Source organism: Egretta garzetta, unplaced genomic scaffold, assembly GCF_000687185.1.
Source record: "Egretta garzetta isolate BGI_Z169 unplaced genomic scaffold, ASM68718v1 scaffold107, whole genome shotgun sequence".
In the NCBI taxonomy this organism is placed as follows: Eukaryota; Metazoa; Chordata; class Aves; order Pelecaniformes; family Ardeidae; genus Egretta; species Egretta garzetta.
The window spans coordinates 3,288,071-3,307,347 of NW_009260399.1; the positions used below are offsets into that span (position 1 = coordinate 3,288,071).

At 38.6% G+C, this 19,277-nt stretch overlaps 2 protein-coding genes across 6 annotated transcripts in view; one reads left to right on the plus strand and one right to left on the minus strand.

Moving 5' to 3' along the window:
• TRMT44 (tRNA methyltransferase 44 homolog) overlaps positions 1-139 on the minus strand; it is a 19,066-nt gene extending 18,927 nt beyond the window's left edge. Inside the window, exon 1 of the mRNA XM_009643232.2 lies at positions 64-139. Coding sequence (XP_009641527.1) covers positions 64-139 — 76 coding nt within the window. The remainder of the gene's footprint in view (positions 1-63) is intronic.
• Positions 7-19,277, plus strand: part of ACOX3 (acyl-CoA oxidase 3, pristanoyl) — a 36,184-nt gene continuing 16,913 nt past the window's right edge. For 3 of the 5 annotated variants that reach the window (XM_009643211.2, XM_035898663.1, XM_035898665.1), the window contains exons 1-7: positions 7-214; positions 2,389-2,567; positions 4,143-4,376; positions 5,395-5,466; positions 6,924-7,013; positions 8,694-8,837; positions 9,687-9,775. In XM_009643211.2, coding sequence (XP_009641506.1) covers positions 2,400-2,567; positions 4,143-4,376; positions 5,395-5,466; positions 6,924-7,013; positions 8,694-8,837; positions 9,687-9,775 — 797 coding nt within the window. In that variant the 5' untranslated portion in view covers positions 7-214; positions 2,389-2,399. Of the gene's footprint in view, positions 215-234; positions 329-2,388; positions 2,568-4,142; positions 4,377-5,394; positions 5,467-6,923; positions 7,014-8,693; positions 8,838-9,686; positions 9,776-19,277 lie in introns of those variants that run through there. The other 2 variants (XM_035898662.1, XM_035898664.1) reach the window with 2 other exon arrangements.

Sequence of the window (19,277 nt, forward strand, 5' to 3'; positions counted from 1 at the left end):
CAGCCGACACATGCGGGGTACCGCCTGCTCCCAGAAGCGAACGTAGCCTGGGAGGATTTTTACCGTGTTTGTGGCGTCTGTTTGAGGAAGGTCTGTGTCGTTGTGACAGCGGCTGCGGTACCTCAGCGTAGAAACGCATGTCTGAAAGCGGAGTCAAAACTGACACAACCTGACCGGCTCCCAGCTGCCCGGCTCCCCAAGGAAACAAACCTCGGTACATTTTTTGATAGCAAAAGCCAGTACATTAAATGCAATGACTGCAATATTTTGATGTAAATTTTTCTCTGTTCTGAGCCTTGGACTGCTGCCAGGTTTACCTGTTTTCCAGGTATAAGAGTAATGTCTGTTTATTTGGCTTTAAGAAGAAATGCTCTTTCTCTCCTGCTGTCCTCAGTCCAGAACTGGGAAATGAGCTCCATAAAAGGATTAGGTTGAAGAAAGGAAATGTAGCAAGGAGCTACATCAAGATGATGGGGGGTGGGGAGGGGAGGGAAGTGACAGGAAAAGTAGAATGTCAAACTAGTAGTTTCTGTACTTTATTATGTTCATAGTCCGTCCTGAGCCCTTGGCCAGCCCTGGGCCTGGATGTCCTCCCAGTACCTTCGAGAATTGCTTCCTCCAGCCAGTCCCCTTGTTATAACGTGGCCAACTACTGTTCCCCTGCCCCATCACTTTTGCATCTTACAAACCTAACACAGATCTCTGCCATCTGCCTGAGGTGACAGCGGTTGCTGGGTGCGATGGGAGCAGGCAGCAGCAGAGGGCACTCCGACATCTGCTTCTGGAAGCAGGAGGGGCATAAGCCTTTACTCCTTGGGCCAGGAGCTAACACAAAGCAAGATTCCCATTCTCTCCAAAACCAGTGCGATTGTACCTACTGGTAATGAAATCCTGCTGGTTCTGTGAAGTTTTGCAATGCGCTTGCATGACCCATAGATATACACCACAAAATGCCAGCAGACTTCATGGGGCCGTACTGCTTTTCATCACATAAGCAAGAGTCTGAGGTCAATTTGGCACAGAAAAAAATGTTTACTGGGAAGACAGACTAAAAATGTTATAAGCCACCACATGACAAATAAAAATTTAAACTTTAGGGAAGAAAGAAGGAGAAGTGAAGTTTAAATGTGATTGCAAAGTTCATACTTTGTATTATTTTATATTTATTCCTGAGCATCACAGTATGACAGTTAAGAGAAGCGCATACCTATGTGCTTACAGCTTTCCAAAACTGCGTCTTCCATGTAAAAGAAATGTCCTATAGTTTTATGTATTTTGTAGAAGTCACTAGTGTGATAGTTGTATTTTACTTCATTTATTCAGGTTTAATCTGTACCTTTTACAGACTCATCATTGCAGACACGGCCTCCTGCTTGTCCCATGTGCCTGTTCTACTCAAGTCAGTGTTAGTGATGGACAACATGTTGATATTATTCTAGTTTTACAATTCTAAATGCTCACCATATCAAGGCAATGGAACAGTATATGGGGCTGGAGGTGTTTATGTTTCCCCTTTGTAAACTCACCTATTTATTTCTGCACCATACTCCTAATGGCCTGGGTAGATATGCTCATGTGGTGTAGTGCTCCTGTAGCCAAGTGGATCTGTGGGAGCTAGCCCCGTTCTGGGCAAGATTAAATCAGACACATATATGCAGAATTTTACAGAAATTTGTTTCCTGCAACTGGGGTACATGAAATAAAGGTTTTATTACCCACTTACTCTTTCATATATTCAACCAGTGGAAGATAAGGGCAGAGTTCCTATAATTTCCCTGATGTCTTCTGTCTCATGTTTGTACATGAACAACAGCTCATCACTTCAGTTATATAAAAGCAAACCTTAACATATAACCAACGTGCCATTTAGTTAAAAGTTGTTTAAATGTTGACTAGTAATGTGGAGGTAATACAGGCATCTCCTGCATTGGAACCAGGGCTTTGTATGTTTGGGTGTTTTTATATTTTATTATTTTGCATTTAATTTAGAAGCAAGGTAACAATTATTCACATTATGTTATTTAAGACATGTTATTTTCTTGCCTGGATCTTTTATCTCATCCCCCCTTTCCTCATTATGCAATATTAACCAACGGTGTCCCTGTTTCATATTTTGCTTATTTTAAAAGTTTTCACTCGTATTTTAATAACAAAGACCATATAATTAATTTACTTTGATCAAAGGCTTTTTTTTGTCGTAGTTTGTACCAAGCCAATTGAATTAGAAAAGTGGAAGTGCAAGCTTTTAGTTGGCTCTGCACTGCTGTACTCATACATTTGAACGAGTCTATGGATTTAATTAACAACCTTTTTGATTTCTTTTTATTATTAAAAATCAGACATCTGCGATGCTTCAGTTCGTGATGTATCTTTTCTTGTTTGGTGCAGTTTAGCCAACAATGGCATCCACACTGAATCTTAAAGAAGCCTCTGGCAACCAAAGCTCACGGGATACTTTGCTACCAGATTTCCCTAGAGGACCGCTTTGCAAATATCGTAAGAAAGCCTCTTTCAACTGGAAGGAGATGGCAGTGTTTTTAGATGGTGAAGATACCATCCAGCTTAAGGTAAACTTTGCAAGAATTGTAAGCATGTTTTAATTTTGGAGATATCTTATCAGTGGAAGCAAGTATGTGATTTTCAAAGGGAGACATTGACTTTAATAATACTCTGTAGATATGGAGCATGAAGAAATTGGTTTTCACATCCAATTTTCAAAACAGGGCTGAACTTTTAAGCAGCCTACTTTGCTGTCTCATAAGGTTCATTTTATTACTGAACAGGGGAGACCAGCAAGGGCTACATTACAGAACTTCAGTGTTCATTTCAAACTGAGAAATAGCTATATTCTACCATATTTCTTTACTCTCCTGTTTGCATTAAATCATATATCCCATGGTTTTACAATGCACTTAAGCTGAGCTAAGTTCATGCCACTATCAAACACAGTATTTCTGTCTTCCTTTGACGTGACGTAATTTCCTGTGATCCTCTGTGCTTGCATTAATGCTTATGTGGCATTGCAGTTGGACAGATTAGCATGCCTGCCTCACTGAAAGCTAGCCCTCCCAAAAAAAAAGATTAATTGTAGCGAATGAGATAGTGTGGGAATGCATGACTTACAGAGGTAGGAGGAGAAAGAACTGGCTTTTCTGAAGGTGGTATAAACTTACATGGATTTAAACTAATCTTGAATGCTCATCATAATTATTAAAATCTTAGAAGATGGATCAGAGAAATCAAAAAAGCCTTGTTCTGCATCTGACTGATATGCTTAAGAGCATAGAAAAAACCACCGGTACTCTGTGTCTGAGGGACTTTCAGACCTGTATGGGGAAATAGTATTGTTCATACACAGAGAGAGGAAATGACCCTTTCAAAGCAAAGCACAGGAAATCTGGGTTTCTTCCTTCTTATTGCACCATTCTCTTCAGAGAGGAGGAAAGGACTTTAAATACCTTTTTAAAAGATTTTGCCTAAGGCATTACATTTTTTTTTTTATAAATTACATGAAAGTCCAATTAAGAAGATATAGATATCTTGAAGACACAGAGAGCTGACCTAAAAAAATTCCATAGTATATCAGCTAACAGTAAAAAAAAGATTCAAATTAAAACATTAAAAGATGCACATCCCCATATTGAATGGCCACATGTGGTGGTTCCATTAAATGGAGTACATTTCTGCTTTCATCTGGGAACTGAGCAGTTGTGGTAGCTTAATGGCTTTACCATTATGGCACATTTCTAACTGAATATAACCCCTGGAGTTGTATTACCTTTATCCTCAGATTGAGAGCCATTGCCCTTTAGATCCTGCCCACAGCTTCATATAGCGAAATAATGAAGCTGCTATGAAAAGCAGGTAAGGTTTACCATACTGTTCTCTTACATTCAGAGTGAATCAGTCCCATACATATTATTTACAAAGGAGCTTTCATAAAATTTAGCTGCATGAACTGTATAAACGACAGACCATTTAAATAGATTTTTTTTAATTCTCTGGAGTTTTGGCTTTATAAATTTACCTCTTCTGTCAAACGACTGTAATTTGATGCCTAGTGTTATCCTAGAAGAACATTAACTTGTTTTATTAATGTTTTTAGATTAACGTTCCCATATTGGTTTTTCCCCCCCCCCAAGAACAGAATCTTCTCTGCTCTGGAAAGTGATCCTCTCTTTGCACATCATCCTGGAGAAGAGTTATGCCGTGAGAAATACCAGGAGCTGACATTCCTGCGCTGTAAAAAGCTCTTTGAGTATGATTTTCTTACTCAGCAAGAGATCATAGAGAACCCATTAAAGATACTTAATATGGTGATCTGTATAGGAATGTATGATTGGTCTCCATGTCTCCAGTATTTCTTACATGGCGGTGTAAGTACAGTTCAAAGGGTATAGTGGTCTATATTTGAATTTAAGTGTCTTGTAATCCCATAATTCCATTGTTTTCTGCCTATTTATTAAAGCTATATCTTTTCCCAGTCCTTTGTTTTCAAAAATGGAATTTGGTTTAATCAGAGAGCTGTGGGATGAAGTTAGTATATCTTTGACATTAAGCCCTGTCTCCACTGGAATCCCACCTGGAAAGTAAAGGTGGAGTGGTAGTGACAGGTACAAAAAGATGTTTTGATGGCTACAGTTCCACCTTCTTTTGCCCACTCCTCTAAGCCAAAGAACTTGATTGTCGGGCCCTATTTGGTGGCTATGTCTTTGCTACAGATACAGGTATCAGAAACTTCCCTGCTTAACTCCCAGTGTCTTGATTCAGGGCAGAATCCAGAAGAAATGGAAACCAGTGTAAAGTTTCTCACTGAAATCAGTGGCTCGGATTCTGTTCATCAGTTGATTCCTAGATAAGTCTTTCAGGAAGAATACTTGACATAGCTGGTCAAATAATATTAGTTGAATTAATAAATTACTACTATCCATATGGCAGGGGAGGGACTGGGAATTATAGTTTTGTTATGTGAATATCCATCTAGAAAAACTGAAGGTAGCTTTAAAAATAGTGCTTTTGTCTGATCTCGAAAAAGCTACCTTCAGTTCGCAATCCATTTGCAATAAAACGTACTAGAATAGTCTTAAAGTTTAACTTTACTCAAGGGGACATCAGTAAAGACGAATGGGAAGTGAGCTTATTAAGCATTTTTAAGAGTTTGCAATGAAGGCTTGAACAGGTTAGAGCTCTGAAAAGTTCAGTACTCTGTAAAGGGGCCTTGACAAGATCAAATCCTGACTTACCTCCTCTAGCTATAGTCTAAGTAGGAGTTTACTGTGCAGCCTACTGTCCCTGGTCTCTTTAATGGACATCACTATTAAAATTATTACTCATGCAATTTGTGATTTCCATCACGGGGTCACTGATTTAATTCATATTTCTCTGTTTTTACAGGTATTTGCAGGAACAATTTTGGGTGCTTCAAAGAGGTTTTCAGACTTCGTGAAACAAGTTTATAGCATGGAGGTAATTTTTCTTTTTGGTAACTTGGGAGAAATGGGCACCATTGGTACTGTGACACCACCTGCAGCTTTGTGTTATTTCTGATCTCTTTATGTACATAGATACTTCTAAATAGCAAAAGAAAAGACCAAGGAGCAGTTTCAAGCACTGAGCCCTGACTATCCTCACTGCTAGCTATTGTGCCACTTCCTGGATCTGTTTTAGAAGTCCAAATTAACATGCAGACGAAGTGTGGGGACTTCTCCCAAAAGGCAATGTAGATGACACTGCACCAGTTTAGTCTCCACAGTCATTTAAGAGTATCCTAGCAAGTTTTGCATGCTCAGATGCTCCCAACTCCCACATCTACATCATACAGTGTGCAACACATACCTTTGCCATGATGCTATAAAAATTCCATTCTGATGCTATAAAACAGAAAATAATAATGTCTTAATGCCACAGAAACACCACCTGGAGTCCAATGGAGACTCAGGACTGAGTACCCTGCAGAATAAGTGCAGCCTATCTAATATAGGTAGAGCCAATCCTAAAGTTTCTCCTGTCTGTGACATTTGGAGACATGGGCAGCATTCATGGTCTGGCCTGACTCTCTGTGATTTTGCAAGATATATATGCTGAGCACGCCCAAACTGAGCTTCGTGCTTCTTTTGTTTTTCTTTATCACTTCTTTTCTTTTCCCCCAACTATTCACCTTCCTTGCTTATTTAATGTTCTGAAATTGTGTGTTTATCTGTCTGCTTGCAGACAACAATACACTGCTTCATAGTTCTGATTGGATACCCCATGCTGAAGACCAGAATGAATTCTTTTAATGACTCGGTCTAAGCAAAAGCCTTAGGATATGTATTTGTCAGAATAATTTTCCCTGAGGCTTCAGTTTTTTGTTTTGGTTTGTTATTCTCACTTGCTTTTCAAAGGTTTGTTACTGAAGAGTATGTACTACAGGCCAAACCAGTCTAGGGTAAGGGGTTGCAGCATGCACATTTCGGTGTGGCTTCAAGCAGGCAGTGTTCCCAAATGCTGCTGAGAACCAAGTGTATCCATGCATTGATCTGATACAAATTTATCCCCTTCAATAATGTAGGCTATTTGCAATTTTAAAAATAAACACCATCATTCTGTTTTTCCCCTAACTTTGGGAGTTCCCAGAACTGCTTGTAATGCAAGCAGACTTGCTGATTTGTCACCACGCAGCAGTTCTTTCAACCCAGACAGCTGAAACTTTAGTGGATGTAGTAATCTGTACCTGCCTGAATGAGTCAGCCATCAGCAAAGGAAAAAAAAAACCTGTTACTCTACCACAGGCATGATGTCTTAGCCTTAGGGCTACATTTGATTGGTTTCTTGCAGTCACAGGTCACTTTCCTGCAGCTGAATTTGCAATCATTTGAAAACCTTACAGTTTTAATTGCTGTAATAAAATGGTCTTGAACTGTGCCTTATATCTCCTTATTTAGATTTTTGGATGTTTTGCTCTGACTGAACTCAGCCATGGAACTAATACCAAAGGCATACGGACTACTGCCACATTTGATCGTAGCACTCAGGTGAGTCCTTAATGTACAGGAATAATGTCTGACACTGTTAAGCTCTGTTATTTACTAACAGGACAGAATGATTCAGGGATTTCTTGGATTAACAAGAAAGAACCAAGTTGAACTCAAAATGTAAAGAAAAAGAAAAAAATATTTACAATAAACCCAACAATTTCTGTTTTCTTGCTTTCTCTTCTGGTTGTGAGATAAAATGAGGATAGCATCTTTCTCCTTTATTATATCTCTTAAGGAATAGTTGGATGTGCAGATTAAATTGGTTCTTGTCTTTAAATATGAGGGTTTTTTATACATAAAAATTAGGATTATTTCCTGAGGATGAGAAAAAGAAATACAAAAAAGACATAACAAGGCTATCAGAGAGACCCAAAGAAGAAAACAATAAACTGATTTTTCCATTAGGATACTGTTTTCTATTAATAATTTGTTTTCTGAAATCAACACTACTGCAGAAATAAATTCATTGTCCTAACATTTTTTCAGTAAATTAATAGAACTCATCATGGTTTTACATTAAGGGAGAAGAAAATAGAGGTTAAGAGAGGAGACTGGTAGAACTTTCTCTCTCTCTTTGTCATCTACATGCTTGATTTGTGCCAAGTTGAATTTAAAATGTTTTATTTAAAGTCCCAAGAAGGTAGGCGCATCACCTCCCCCAAAGACTGGCATTTTATTGCACTGCAATATATAGAACTGGGTGCTGTTACTGTCAGCAAACAATGTCACATCATGAAGTGGCTTCAAAAGAATAAGAAATGAGAATCGTAGATTTGAAACATAAGATTTTATATTCTTTGTTAGGACAACATTCTGATCTGCATTTTTTCATATACAAGCAATTCAGTGAGCATTTATGCAACATGGATGATCAGATCCCTTTCCAGAACAAAAAAGTGAAACCAACAAAACATGAGATCAGCAGCATGAAAAGTTCCATTTAAATAAATCGAGTTTTAGCCTGGAGATGAGTGCACTGCAATAAAAGTGACTGAAATGACTAAATCTTTGTTAAGATCATGAAGCTCTGTTTTCAGATTTATTTTGCACGCAGAAATCACACTATTTGGAATCTAAAAACCTGAATGCTGAAGCTATGTCTAAATTTCAAGATACATGTATTCTTCAGAATTCCCACTACTCATGGTCCCCCAGTTGTCCAAACTGGGAAGTGTGCTTCCTTTACACTCAACCAGGCTTCCTTTCCATACAAAACGGTGTAAGAAGGAAGTGGTCCCTGCATAGGTTTCAGATCTCACAGCTTGAGCAGCCCTCACTGTCCCTCACGTGGACTCATAGCTCAGCTTAACCTAAGATCTAGGAAATGCTCCTGAGTCCATTACTTTCCTCTACTTTTTTTAACTGCTTAAATGAGCAATTAAAAGGCTGACTTTCAGGCTCTACAATGAAGTAATGAACTTTTTCATCTCTAAATTTTTCCTAGCTATGTGTATTCTCTCCAAAGCTGAACACAAGAAGAGAGATCTCAGCTGTGGGAGCGGAGTATGGAATGAAACCCTGACAATTAATGGATGTTTTCAAAGCATTACCATGGTCATGAAAAAAAAAAAAATGTGGATGTTTTCAAACCATTACCATGGTCATGAAAAAAAAAAAAAGAGCCATGTGTTCATTTTTATGATTTGTATCAACTGCTTCTTTCTTTCCTACCTACAGGAATTTATCATCAATACTCCTGACTTCGAAGCTGCAAAGTTCTGGGTTGGTAATATGGGGAAGCATGCCACTCATGCAGTTGTGTACGCCCAGCTCTATACTCCTGATGGACAGTGCCAAGGGTTACATTCCTTTATTGTACAGGTAGGGTAGAAATATTGCTAATCTTTTTTTCTTTTTGGGAGAAGCGGGTTCCAATTTCTGTTATGCTGTTATTTATATCTGACCAGCAGATTATTTAATTAATGCCTTCAACATCTATTGCAATTGTAACAAGTGTACTGTATTTAAATGTTCACTGATTTTGTGGTGGTTGTACAACCAGTTTTATACTGTCAGTTTTCTGCAAAAAAATTCTGGGAAATACAGAAGAGCTGAAAAGCCTCCAGATTATCATGCTACCTTTATAGTTAGAACTAACCTATGCTATATGAAAGTCTTGGATGAGGCTTAAGATGATTTATGCCTGCCAGTGCTGCAGGCTGATCTGCATGAAATCTGCAAGCTTCTACCACAGAGATCAGTTTATAAGATTTTAAAGGCATCAGAAAATATGGCAGTGCTGTAGAGAAGTTGTACGTAGTGAAATGAACTAGTTGCAGACTGAACAGAATTTATTACAAAATTGGGGAATATCGCAAAGCCGATTGTTACATAAAAGTTCCATTCATTTCTACTGTGTCTGTGTACACCTGAAGAAGGCTTCAATGCTAGTCCGATGATAGCAGTCATCAATGTTGAGGCATGTTTAACACAGTGATGTAATTAGTGTCATATTGCCAAAGTAATTTTCATTAAGGGATCTATGTCCTGAATGAGAGGATACATAAGTACAAATTATATCCAGGATTATGTGCTTGAAAAAAACAGAGAGCTGTCTTTAGTGTTAATAACAGAATAGAAGTTTGGGAATATTTTCACTGTTTGAAAAGTTCAACCAATAACTTTTGTTGTTCCACAACTGAAGTAATGTTTCGTTCCATTTCTGTGCAGATTCGAGATACAAAAACTCTCCTACCAATGCCAGGTGTGATGGTAGGTGACATAGGAAAGAAACTTGGACAGAATGGGTTGGATAATGGGTAAGTCAATCTATTTGAAAGAGGAAACATTCTAGATTATATCACACTGTAGCGGTGCAAATATCCTCCTGTGCCAGTTCTGTCTTTACTTCTGAGGTATTTGCTAGTGGTTTTAAGTTGGTGGTATTTCTAGAAAAATCCCAGAATGAAAAATCTAGAACTTCAATATTTACTATCTGAATAACCATAATCTTTCTGCTTCTCTCATGGCTTAGAATATGAAGTGCCCCTGATACTCTGTTAACATCTCCAAGCATTCTTGCATTCATAGACTTTGCAACAAAATAATGAAAAAAAAACCAAAATCCATTAAGTAGTGTTGCGAACGCTGATTTAGGATCCTGCCGACTATGCCAATTTGTTGCAAATGAGTGACTTTACACAATTTGATTTCATAGCAGTTTCGAATTTGTTTATTATTTATTATTTCTTCTTTTGCCTTTACGGCAAATCACAGGATTAGATTGTGGTATTTTAATAGCATTCAATCATCAGCCGATTAACAAAGTGATTTGACAAAATTTGTTTTAATCAAAACAGCGATTTAGTTAAAGATTTGAAAATGGCAAGGTTCACTCTACTACCACATGAAAGAAGTACACAAAGGAAAATTAAGTTACACTCAGGTTAACAATTCACTGAGAGACCATGGATGCAGAGAATAAGGAGGACCCTCTCGTTGAGTCACGAGGTTCAGAGTAGACCTCCTTGCTTTCTAAACTGCTTCTCAGAGAGGAGCGTGGCTAGGTCTGGTCTGAGTGTCAGGCTTGGTCAATGGTTTATGTCTAAGGATAATATGTGTCTAGCAGCAGTCTAGTGTTTATTCACAGTTTAAGGTGGACCTCAAGATTTTTAGCAGCACTTGAGCATTGACTAAATAAACGTTCACAGAGTAAGTTAACTATAATCATGACAGACTCACTTTGTAATTGAATCACACATTTACAGATTACTTAATTTATACATGCATACACACAGACATGATTATTTTTTTTATATATATATATATAAAGGATACCTGTTAAAAATTCCCCTTGAGTTCAGTGAAATACGCACGTCAAATGTCTCGGCATTTCTCAACAGGCGAGGGTTGAGCCTCAAGGAGTGAAGGGCTTCAGCCCAGGCTCCACCATCGGTCTTTGGCGATGGACCTCCAATTTTCACAAACTTGAGAGTTTGCAAGCTCTGAGAGGTGTTCCACTCAGGGTAAGGTGCTGGTCACAGCCCACGGCGGTCCAGGAGAGCTCAAAGTGCCTCACTTAGGATGGCTGTTTATAGGGTTATGAGATGATTGGCTTTAGTCATCAGTAAATTTCTACCCGGGCCACAATCTGAGTCAGTAATTACTGGAATTCCAGTAACGATAGTACTGCGCCACTCGGGTTACCATCCAGGTAAGGTGTGTTCCAAGGCTGTCAGGGGATAACTGTCCCCACTCTTGCTCCCTGCCTCAGCCATAGGAGTTCCTGGTACGGACAGTGCTGCCTAATCATCAGACTCCTTATGCCAAGGCCAAGATCTGATGGGAGTTCCTGAGATCGTAAAGCAGTCCAGGAGAAAAAGGCAGGGATGGAGGCAGGGAGAGGGGGTGCACCACCACACGTAGGTCTGTAGTTTATTGTCCCAATAGCCTGTAGTGGCACAAATAGCACTGACTTTTATATTTATGTAGATCATTCTCATTGATGCTCTGTTTCGTGAAGACACAGATGAAATAAAGAAAAAAGAAAACATAGAAAATGACGTTTTGTAGAGAAAAAATGTGAGAAAAGGCCTGGAACAGAAGGAGGTTGGGGTTTGGAGGGTATTTTTGCCTGCATCTGCATTATAAACAATAGCCACCAGATGGCACAGCAACATGGGCCTGCAGAATCTAAATGTAATTCAGCTTCATATTTCTGTAAAATGGTCAAACTATGCTGTTCATTCTTAATTTGCAGCATAGTTTTATGCACAACACGAGGAAGGAGATAAGTGTGCTTGTCACATAACATCAAAATGCACATAATTTTAAAATCCATTTATCCTTTGATCTACTGGGAAAAAAACAGAGCTTTTCTTAAAATATCAATAATAACTGAATGATCTGAAATGATAACCCACATAATACACTGCAAATAAGAGATAGCAGTAACTTACTATCTTAACGTCAGATGGAATCCCTTATCTTAATTCTGACATCACATGTCATTTAAAGCAATCATAGGGCATTTTAATCTTTCTGTTTACTTTCCATATGGTGCTTTAAAAAAAAAAAATTTTCTGCTAACAGCAGTGCCTGAGGAGCTCCAGTCATGGATCTAGATCTCTTAAGTATGGATTAAGACACTCCCTGCACTAGAAAGCTTGAGTCTAAGATGGCACCTGCAGGTTAAGATAGAGGGACGAGGGAGCCCAAGGTTACAAATAGATACCTTTCACTCAGGTGAAGACTGCAGGAGCCTGTGTTCCTGATCAGCCTCAGCTGTTGTCTTTGGAGGGGTCTGAGGCTAGATGCCAAAGTGTTTCACAAGAACTAGGGAACTAGGTTTCACTTTGCAACCTTCCTGCTCACACTGAGCTGTTGGAAATGTCAGGGCTTGTACACATTGTTTCTCAGAGGTACGTGAAGGCCTGCATGGGGACTGGCGAGGTAGTAGCTCTGCATCTGTTTGCAGAGTGGACCAGCTGTCCCAGTCTAAAAGATGGAGCACTGGTTGCATGATCTGCAAAATGCCAAGATTCACAGAGAGACATTACATCCTGGGACACCAGATGCTGCCTTGTCGAGGTGTTCTCCTAAGCTGTGTAGTAATCTTATGTCCTACCTTATCCCAGGCAAAGCACAGCCTGCAGTTTGTGTGCACTATAGAAGCCTGTTGTATGTGGTGATGAGAAAACATTTCATTATGCTGTGACTACAAGTGCTAGTCTCTACTACATACTTTGCCAGTTTTTTGAATGGATGTGTGAAGTCTGGTTCAACTACCATAGACACTTAGAAGATCAGGTGTATTTCCATGTAGTTACTCTCAAATGGTCAGAGTGAAGATGAGAGGCTGACATCTCTGGCAGAGGTGTCAGATTTTGTTCCTGCACTTCAAGAAGTTTATGCTACTAATGGGCACAGAGAGTTAAACCCCTGAACACTTATGTAGGACGTGGGGAAGAAATTCCAGAGCTTCCTTGGAGAATGCCATTGATTTATGCTATGTAAGAGAACAGAGTAGGTGATTGCAGCTGTCCCTCCTGGCTTTGGAAAATAATTAATTTCAGGGGTCATTTGGCTGAAGGCTGGTTTCCTGCTAACACAAAGTGTAATGTTTTCGGTAGGAGAAAGAATTTCAGAAGTAATGTGGGAATTTTTGCAGTGTAAATCCAATTGACTAGCTCGCTCCTTCTAAGTCTGTCTTTCTAAATAATTCTCATAACTTCATAATTGGAATGTCCAAAAATGACATGGGTTTTGCAAGGCTTTGTAACTTCAGCTACCCTTACAAAAAAGACAAAATTACTTTAAAATATTTTAAAATATTTTTCTTTCTCTCTGTCACTTACAACAATTTGTGTAAACAATACATAAATTGTTAAAAATAGAACTCCATTTTTTCTTACAGAGAGTTTAGACTGCTTTTGTATTTTGTTAACCAAAAAATAAATCAGACTACCACCAGGGGATGCAAGTGCTTCAGTCTTTATTTTTATAATATAAAAATGTCCACCTGTTGCTAGTGCTCTGGCAGTCTTTGAAATGTGCTGTTCACTGAGGTCCCAAAATGGAAGTAACTGAGGAAAAAAACACTGAAAGAACCCTGGGTGTGTGGGATCCAGGGGCTTTTCAATAAAATACATGGCAGGCATAAGAGGAGGGACATAAAACAAGAGCTGGGGTAAGTGCTGATTTGTGTATCTGTTTCTTCCCTTCGATTTTTTTGTCTGTCATGGCTAACGTACCGTTACCAAAATTACCCATTGCTGCAATCTACGTCAGTAAATGATTGCCGCTGAATTGGCGGTGAACCAATTTCATGTCCAGTTGTAAATAGCAGCAAATTGCTGCTTTCCCCGCTCCAGAAATAGAAATGATGCCCAACTGAATCTGCAAGGGGAAGAGTTGGAAAATCAGTTATAATTGTGTTTTGGAAGTGGTGCTTAACACGCCTGTCTTTGTAAAACATACTCTGAACTCATGCAGCTGTGTCCACTGGTAACATGTATGCAGTTTGTGGAGGAGACAAAACCTATAAGGGAAGAACTAGTGAAATGAAGCTATCAAAGATACAGCAAACCACTGCCAGACAGAAGGCGATTTATTTTAACTGAATTGTTTCTAGGGGAGAAAGGATCTTTCAGGGGCAAGAAGAATTCTTAGCTGTATCTAATTATAATGAAGGACTTTGGAAAACTGAGGGGTTTTTATTAGCTGTTTAACAACCTTTCATGTGCAATCTAAATGTAATAAATCTCTCCACACATTCAACATGCTAAGACATTCAGCAAGTTCTCTAGCAATCACTGAGGCCAGATTCAGTTTTCAGAAAAAACACCCAAGAGGAAATGGGTAAAGGGGTTTTATTGGGCAGAAAAGCAATAAATGGTGTGAAAGAATCGCTCTTGGAAAGGGAGTGCAGGTTCCGAAAGCCCTCTTTACAATTCCTTGTATATTGGCGAAGATGGCATACATCACACAACCTCCAAGCCTTTACAGATGACTTTTAAATGGTTAATTTGTATTTTTTTCTTTGTTACTATTTCAGTATCAGTGCCAATAATACATTAAGATTGTACTACTGCTAGTTTAAGGGTAGAACAAATGAAAGTCTAGTCCTTCAGAGGGTTTTTGTCTCCTAGTATTTATCCTCTTAACTCTTATTTAGATTTTGCAATGGTTGCAGTTATTTCACTAGGAAGATAGGAGCTGTAATACGCGGTTGAAGCCTAAATAGGCTTTGGAGCTTCATCTTACAATCTGAAGCAGCAGTTCGGTGAAGATAATTTCCATACTCAGCTTCTTTGTTGTTTGCTTCTACTCCCACACTGCCTTTTTCTTTGTGCTGGGACAAACATTTATGTAGCCGTGTAGGGGACTCAGCTAGGGAACTGGAACTGCCTGAAAACTAATCCGACAAAAAAACCCCAAATTTGGCTGTCTTCAACCAAATCATTTATCAGGTCTGGTTCACTGCAAGGCCACAGAAGTGGCTGTTCCAGTACAGGAAAAGGGACACTAGAGGGGTGTGAGTAAGAAAGTGAGTGTAGAAATCCATCCTGCTTATGCTTGTTTAACGTTGTTATTGTCTTGCAGCCTCTGACCAGAGTCACAAACAATTGCAATAGTAATGAAGCAGCTGTAAAAGAAAAATGAATGTTAAAAATGCCTGTACTTACTTTATCTGAATACAGTGCCGTCAATACTTCAATCCTTGTGAAGAGTGCCACTTCCACAATTAAACCAAATATTTTGCAAGACACATCTTGCACATTTGCAATTTAAGTCAAAACAGTGATTTTTGCAGTGGAATCATTGATATTTCCCCGTTTCACCCTCTCTGCTTAGTTTCTGCAGTCAAGGTTAGATGCTGTACGGGTACATACAGTGTTGTGCATGTTGCTAAGACGTAGTCCCATTGCTGAAGAGTGCTGCCTTATCCCCTCATTTTTGTCATTCACATGTACCTCTAAACTGTCTAGCCATAGCCAGTTCACACTGACAGGCACTTGGTGGTGCTAACAGGGAAAGGTAGGTTCAGATCTGGTCATGCATTTGTTTTATCACCCACAGAAATACAGCTTCTCATCTGCAGTGAACTTCAAACAACCTTTTTTTGTCCTTAACAGAGCTCTATTGGGTCTCAACAGTTGGCAGGAGTCTGCACATCCAGAACTCCTTGCAAGGCAATTAGACTAAGAACTTTAGGGTGAGTGGGTCTTTGGGTGTCCATGAAGTCCATTCAGTTCAGATTAGGAGGCCCATAAAATGCTATGTTGTTTTACCATTGCTGTTGGGCATTACTGTTACAGAACTGCATTCTTAGATTAGAGCCTTGGTTGTAGAAGCTGGAGTTAAATACTGCCTTGCAGTTTTCCCCAACTTCTCCGTAACTCTTCTCAACTCTAACCTTTCTGTGAGTTTCAGTCTGGAATACATGGCTGTTTTCTTTCCTTCTGCAAGTTTTTCACCAAACCTCTGAAGTGTTATTCTTCCCAAGGTTTACTGTATTCCATAAACAGTTGTGAGATCACTTGACTCACAGCCTTCCAGTACCATTCACCTGCTTTCTGTTTCTGGCTGGAAGGGTTGAAGGAGCTGTCACTGCACCATCTCTAACATAGTCAATAACAAAAGCTGGTGGGAAAGGCATTTTAGTGAGTCTGAAACTCACCAAAGCATGTGTGAGCTATTTGTACTATAGGTAACAGCTTATTAATTTAGTACTGGCAAAAGGAGCTCGTGGCTTTTCCAGCTGCTCCTTTTTTATCAGCGTTACTGCACACCAGATGGATTACTATTGCATGATTTAAAGTCAGTAAGATTAACTTTGCTTGAAATGTTCTCTAAACTACTGGCCAAAGAACCCAAACAACAATGCTACTATTGGAATAGCACTTTGCTCTGCTCACCTAACCTAGGTAGAAATCTATGTGATACAGGTTTGTTTTTTTTTTTACCCATGGACTACATGGTGCAAAATTGTGCATTGCTGTAGAGCCCTGTGACATATATTTAAAGTGACAGCTATCTGTCTTTCTTGCTGAGAGGTTTTAATCTTAGTCACACTATTTGCTATCCAAGAGAGGCCCTAAGCAGGGTAGCTTTCAAATCTATGGTCTTGTCATCACCATGTGAAATTTAGTCATTTTCCAAACTTGTCGGTACATGATATCCCCATGACTGTGTATACAGTTCCACTATTGTAAGATATTTCTTGAATTCTTTAAGGAGATTTTTCCCCTAAATGCCTTGACAGATGTGGTCCATGTCTATTCACTATGATTTCTAGGCTAATAACCATTAGAAATGTGATCGTTGACTTCATTAAATCTTGCTATTTGTTTTAATATGTTCCAATATCAAGTTCAAATTGGCCAGTACGTCTAACAATTTCAAATAACAAAGTTCTCGGAGAAGGAGCATAACAGCAGTTGGCAATGATCTCACAAGGTTGCTTAACTCCCAGGTCCTGTAAGGTTCTGCTTTTATTTTCAACACTGGTGCTTATAGGCAATATGTCTTATTTTTTTACGCATGGGAATTTTCTGTGTGATTTTTAATTGCATGTTCTGTCTCTCCAGCTTCGTAAAGTTTTTGCCTTCTTATATGCATTTATTTTGATAGCAGCTTACAGAAAAAGAACGAAATAATCTATCTGTAATGGAGAATATCCAGGGAAAAATCTAAACTTTCAAAAACTGATTTGAACTGTAATTTTGATATTAAGAAAATAGATTGTTATATAATGATTGGAAATTTAGTATTCTGGTTCACTAGCTGTGAAAAAAGTTATTATGAGAAGGGTATACATGTGGTTTTTAATCAAAATAGTTCTGGGTAATCTTTTATGTGGTATAGAATTAGCTACATTATATTTATGTCAGACAGATTATAATAAAAAAAAAAAAACTTTCCAACAAAAGACTTCCTCTACATTTAACTCTTTGGGATTGTGTCACAATAAGTGGAAATGGATAAACCTGTTTAGGTCATTCTGGGAGCTGTTTTGTTTGACACACATCTGCCACATGTTCAATATTAGTAGGCTTGAATTTTCTAAAAGTGGGTTCTTGGTATATAGATTTATATATTAGTAGATTTGAATTTGCTTTTTAAGAACTTGAGTTTCAAGCACATATCAGTACAAACAATTTTCTACAACTGCAGAGCTTTGCTGAATGAATTGAACTAATCACTACAGTGTAAAACACAAAATGACAGTTTGTCATCTTGTTCATTGTCATTACTACCACGAATCTTACTGTCCATCACACACAGGACTAAACATGCTCCAAATATGTATTTGCAAAGAGAAGGCTCAGGAGCTGGAGCCCTTTGAAGTTTCATCCTAATCTGTGCCCCAAAGATGGTATCATCTGTCTTTTAGGTCAACTCTTCCTTGAGTTTGGCTTATGATTCCAGTTTTTATTACCAATTCAATAGCTTTTAAAAATAATATTTCATTGCTTTCTTCCATGCATCTTTTCCTACTTGGGAGGGATCCTTTGTAAACATCCATGAAGCTCCCTTACTTTCATCACTCTGATTCCTCCTTAAAATTCTCTTTTGCTCTTATGGCTTATAAAAAAATGGCAGTGTTTAGCTGCCAACATGCTGTGACTGGCAGGTATCGTATCAAGACAGTATTCCCCAGTAGTTAGTGTCTGCCTCGCCATTAGTTTGAACACATTTGTAGCTTCTTGTCTTATGCTTGGACTGTAAGCTTCGAGGAGGAAGCACCTCCTTGGAGTTCTATGGATCTACAGTAACTAGGAAAAGAGAATGCTAAACTAGAGACCTAAACCTTGCCACACACACCCTTCTGTAATTAAAGTAATGAGTAACAATAATTAAAAAGCTCAAGTTTTGTCTAACATGCATGCTATTGCTTAAAAATATTGGAGATGCTATACGGTTTTAGTTGCGATGGATTTTATTTGGGATATAGGGAGCAGAGAATGTGAATTTAACCAAAAGATCTTTTTTGAATGAGATTTTTTATTTCCAGTGAGATGAAAAAAAAATATTAACAAAGAAGGAAATCAGATTTTTGGAAATTCTGAATTTGCTTCTGTTAAAAGTAGCGTGGTCTCACTGAAACTGGAACTTAATAAAGCACTTTTTAGCATCGTTAAGGCCAGTAAGCAGCTGGTTCTTGGTTAGGAGGGCATGCTTTTCTCTGTGGCTAAGTCCAAAAATACTGTGTATCTCTAAGGCTGAATAAATTCAGTATGCAGATATGTTTCCTTGGAAACAGCTCGTAATTTTAAAGCACATGCAGCAATGCAGCCCTTATGTAATTTATTAATGTAAAAGACCTGGCTCTCGTGAGCCTTATTAAATAGATCAGCCTGTATTGGCAGGAAAAAAGAATTTGTGTTGATTACAAATACAGCTTTTCAAGTGCTATGAGATACTGAGATATGTTCAAGTGGAGCTGATATTACTGCTATTGTGCCAAGTTGTATTGCCCATTTGGGTGAAACAGTTCACTTTCTTCCTGAAGAATATGAATACTCAGGACATTCTGCCTATTCTAACAACTTACTTCTTTATTGCTCCTAGGGTACCACTGTTTAGAAAAAGTTATCTTGCTCTTCCTTTTTAAGATGCCACGTTCCAGGGAACATAAATCCTAGTCTGAGTTTAAACAAAAGAAAATTCTCCATTCAGTTCCTTCTCAGGGCACTATTTCAGCTATGTCCTCGTTTGTATTGCAATAACATGAATGATCCTCACAGATCTATATTTTAGACTCATAAAAATATATAATGTCTCTATTCCAAAGCAGTCTCCAGGCTGGACTGAGCA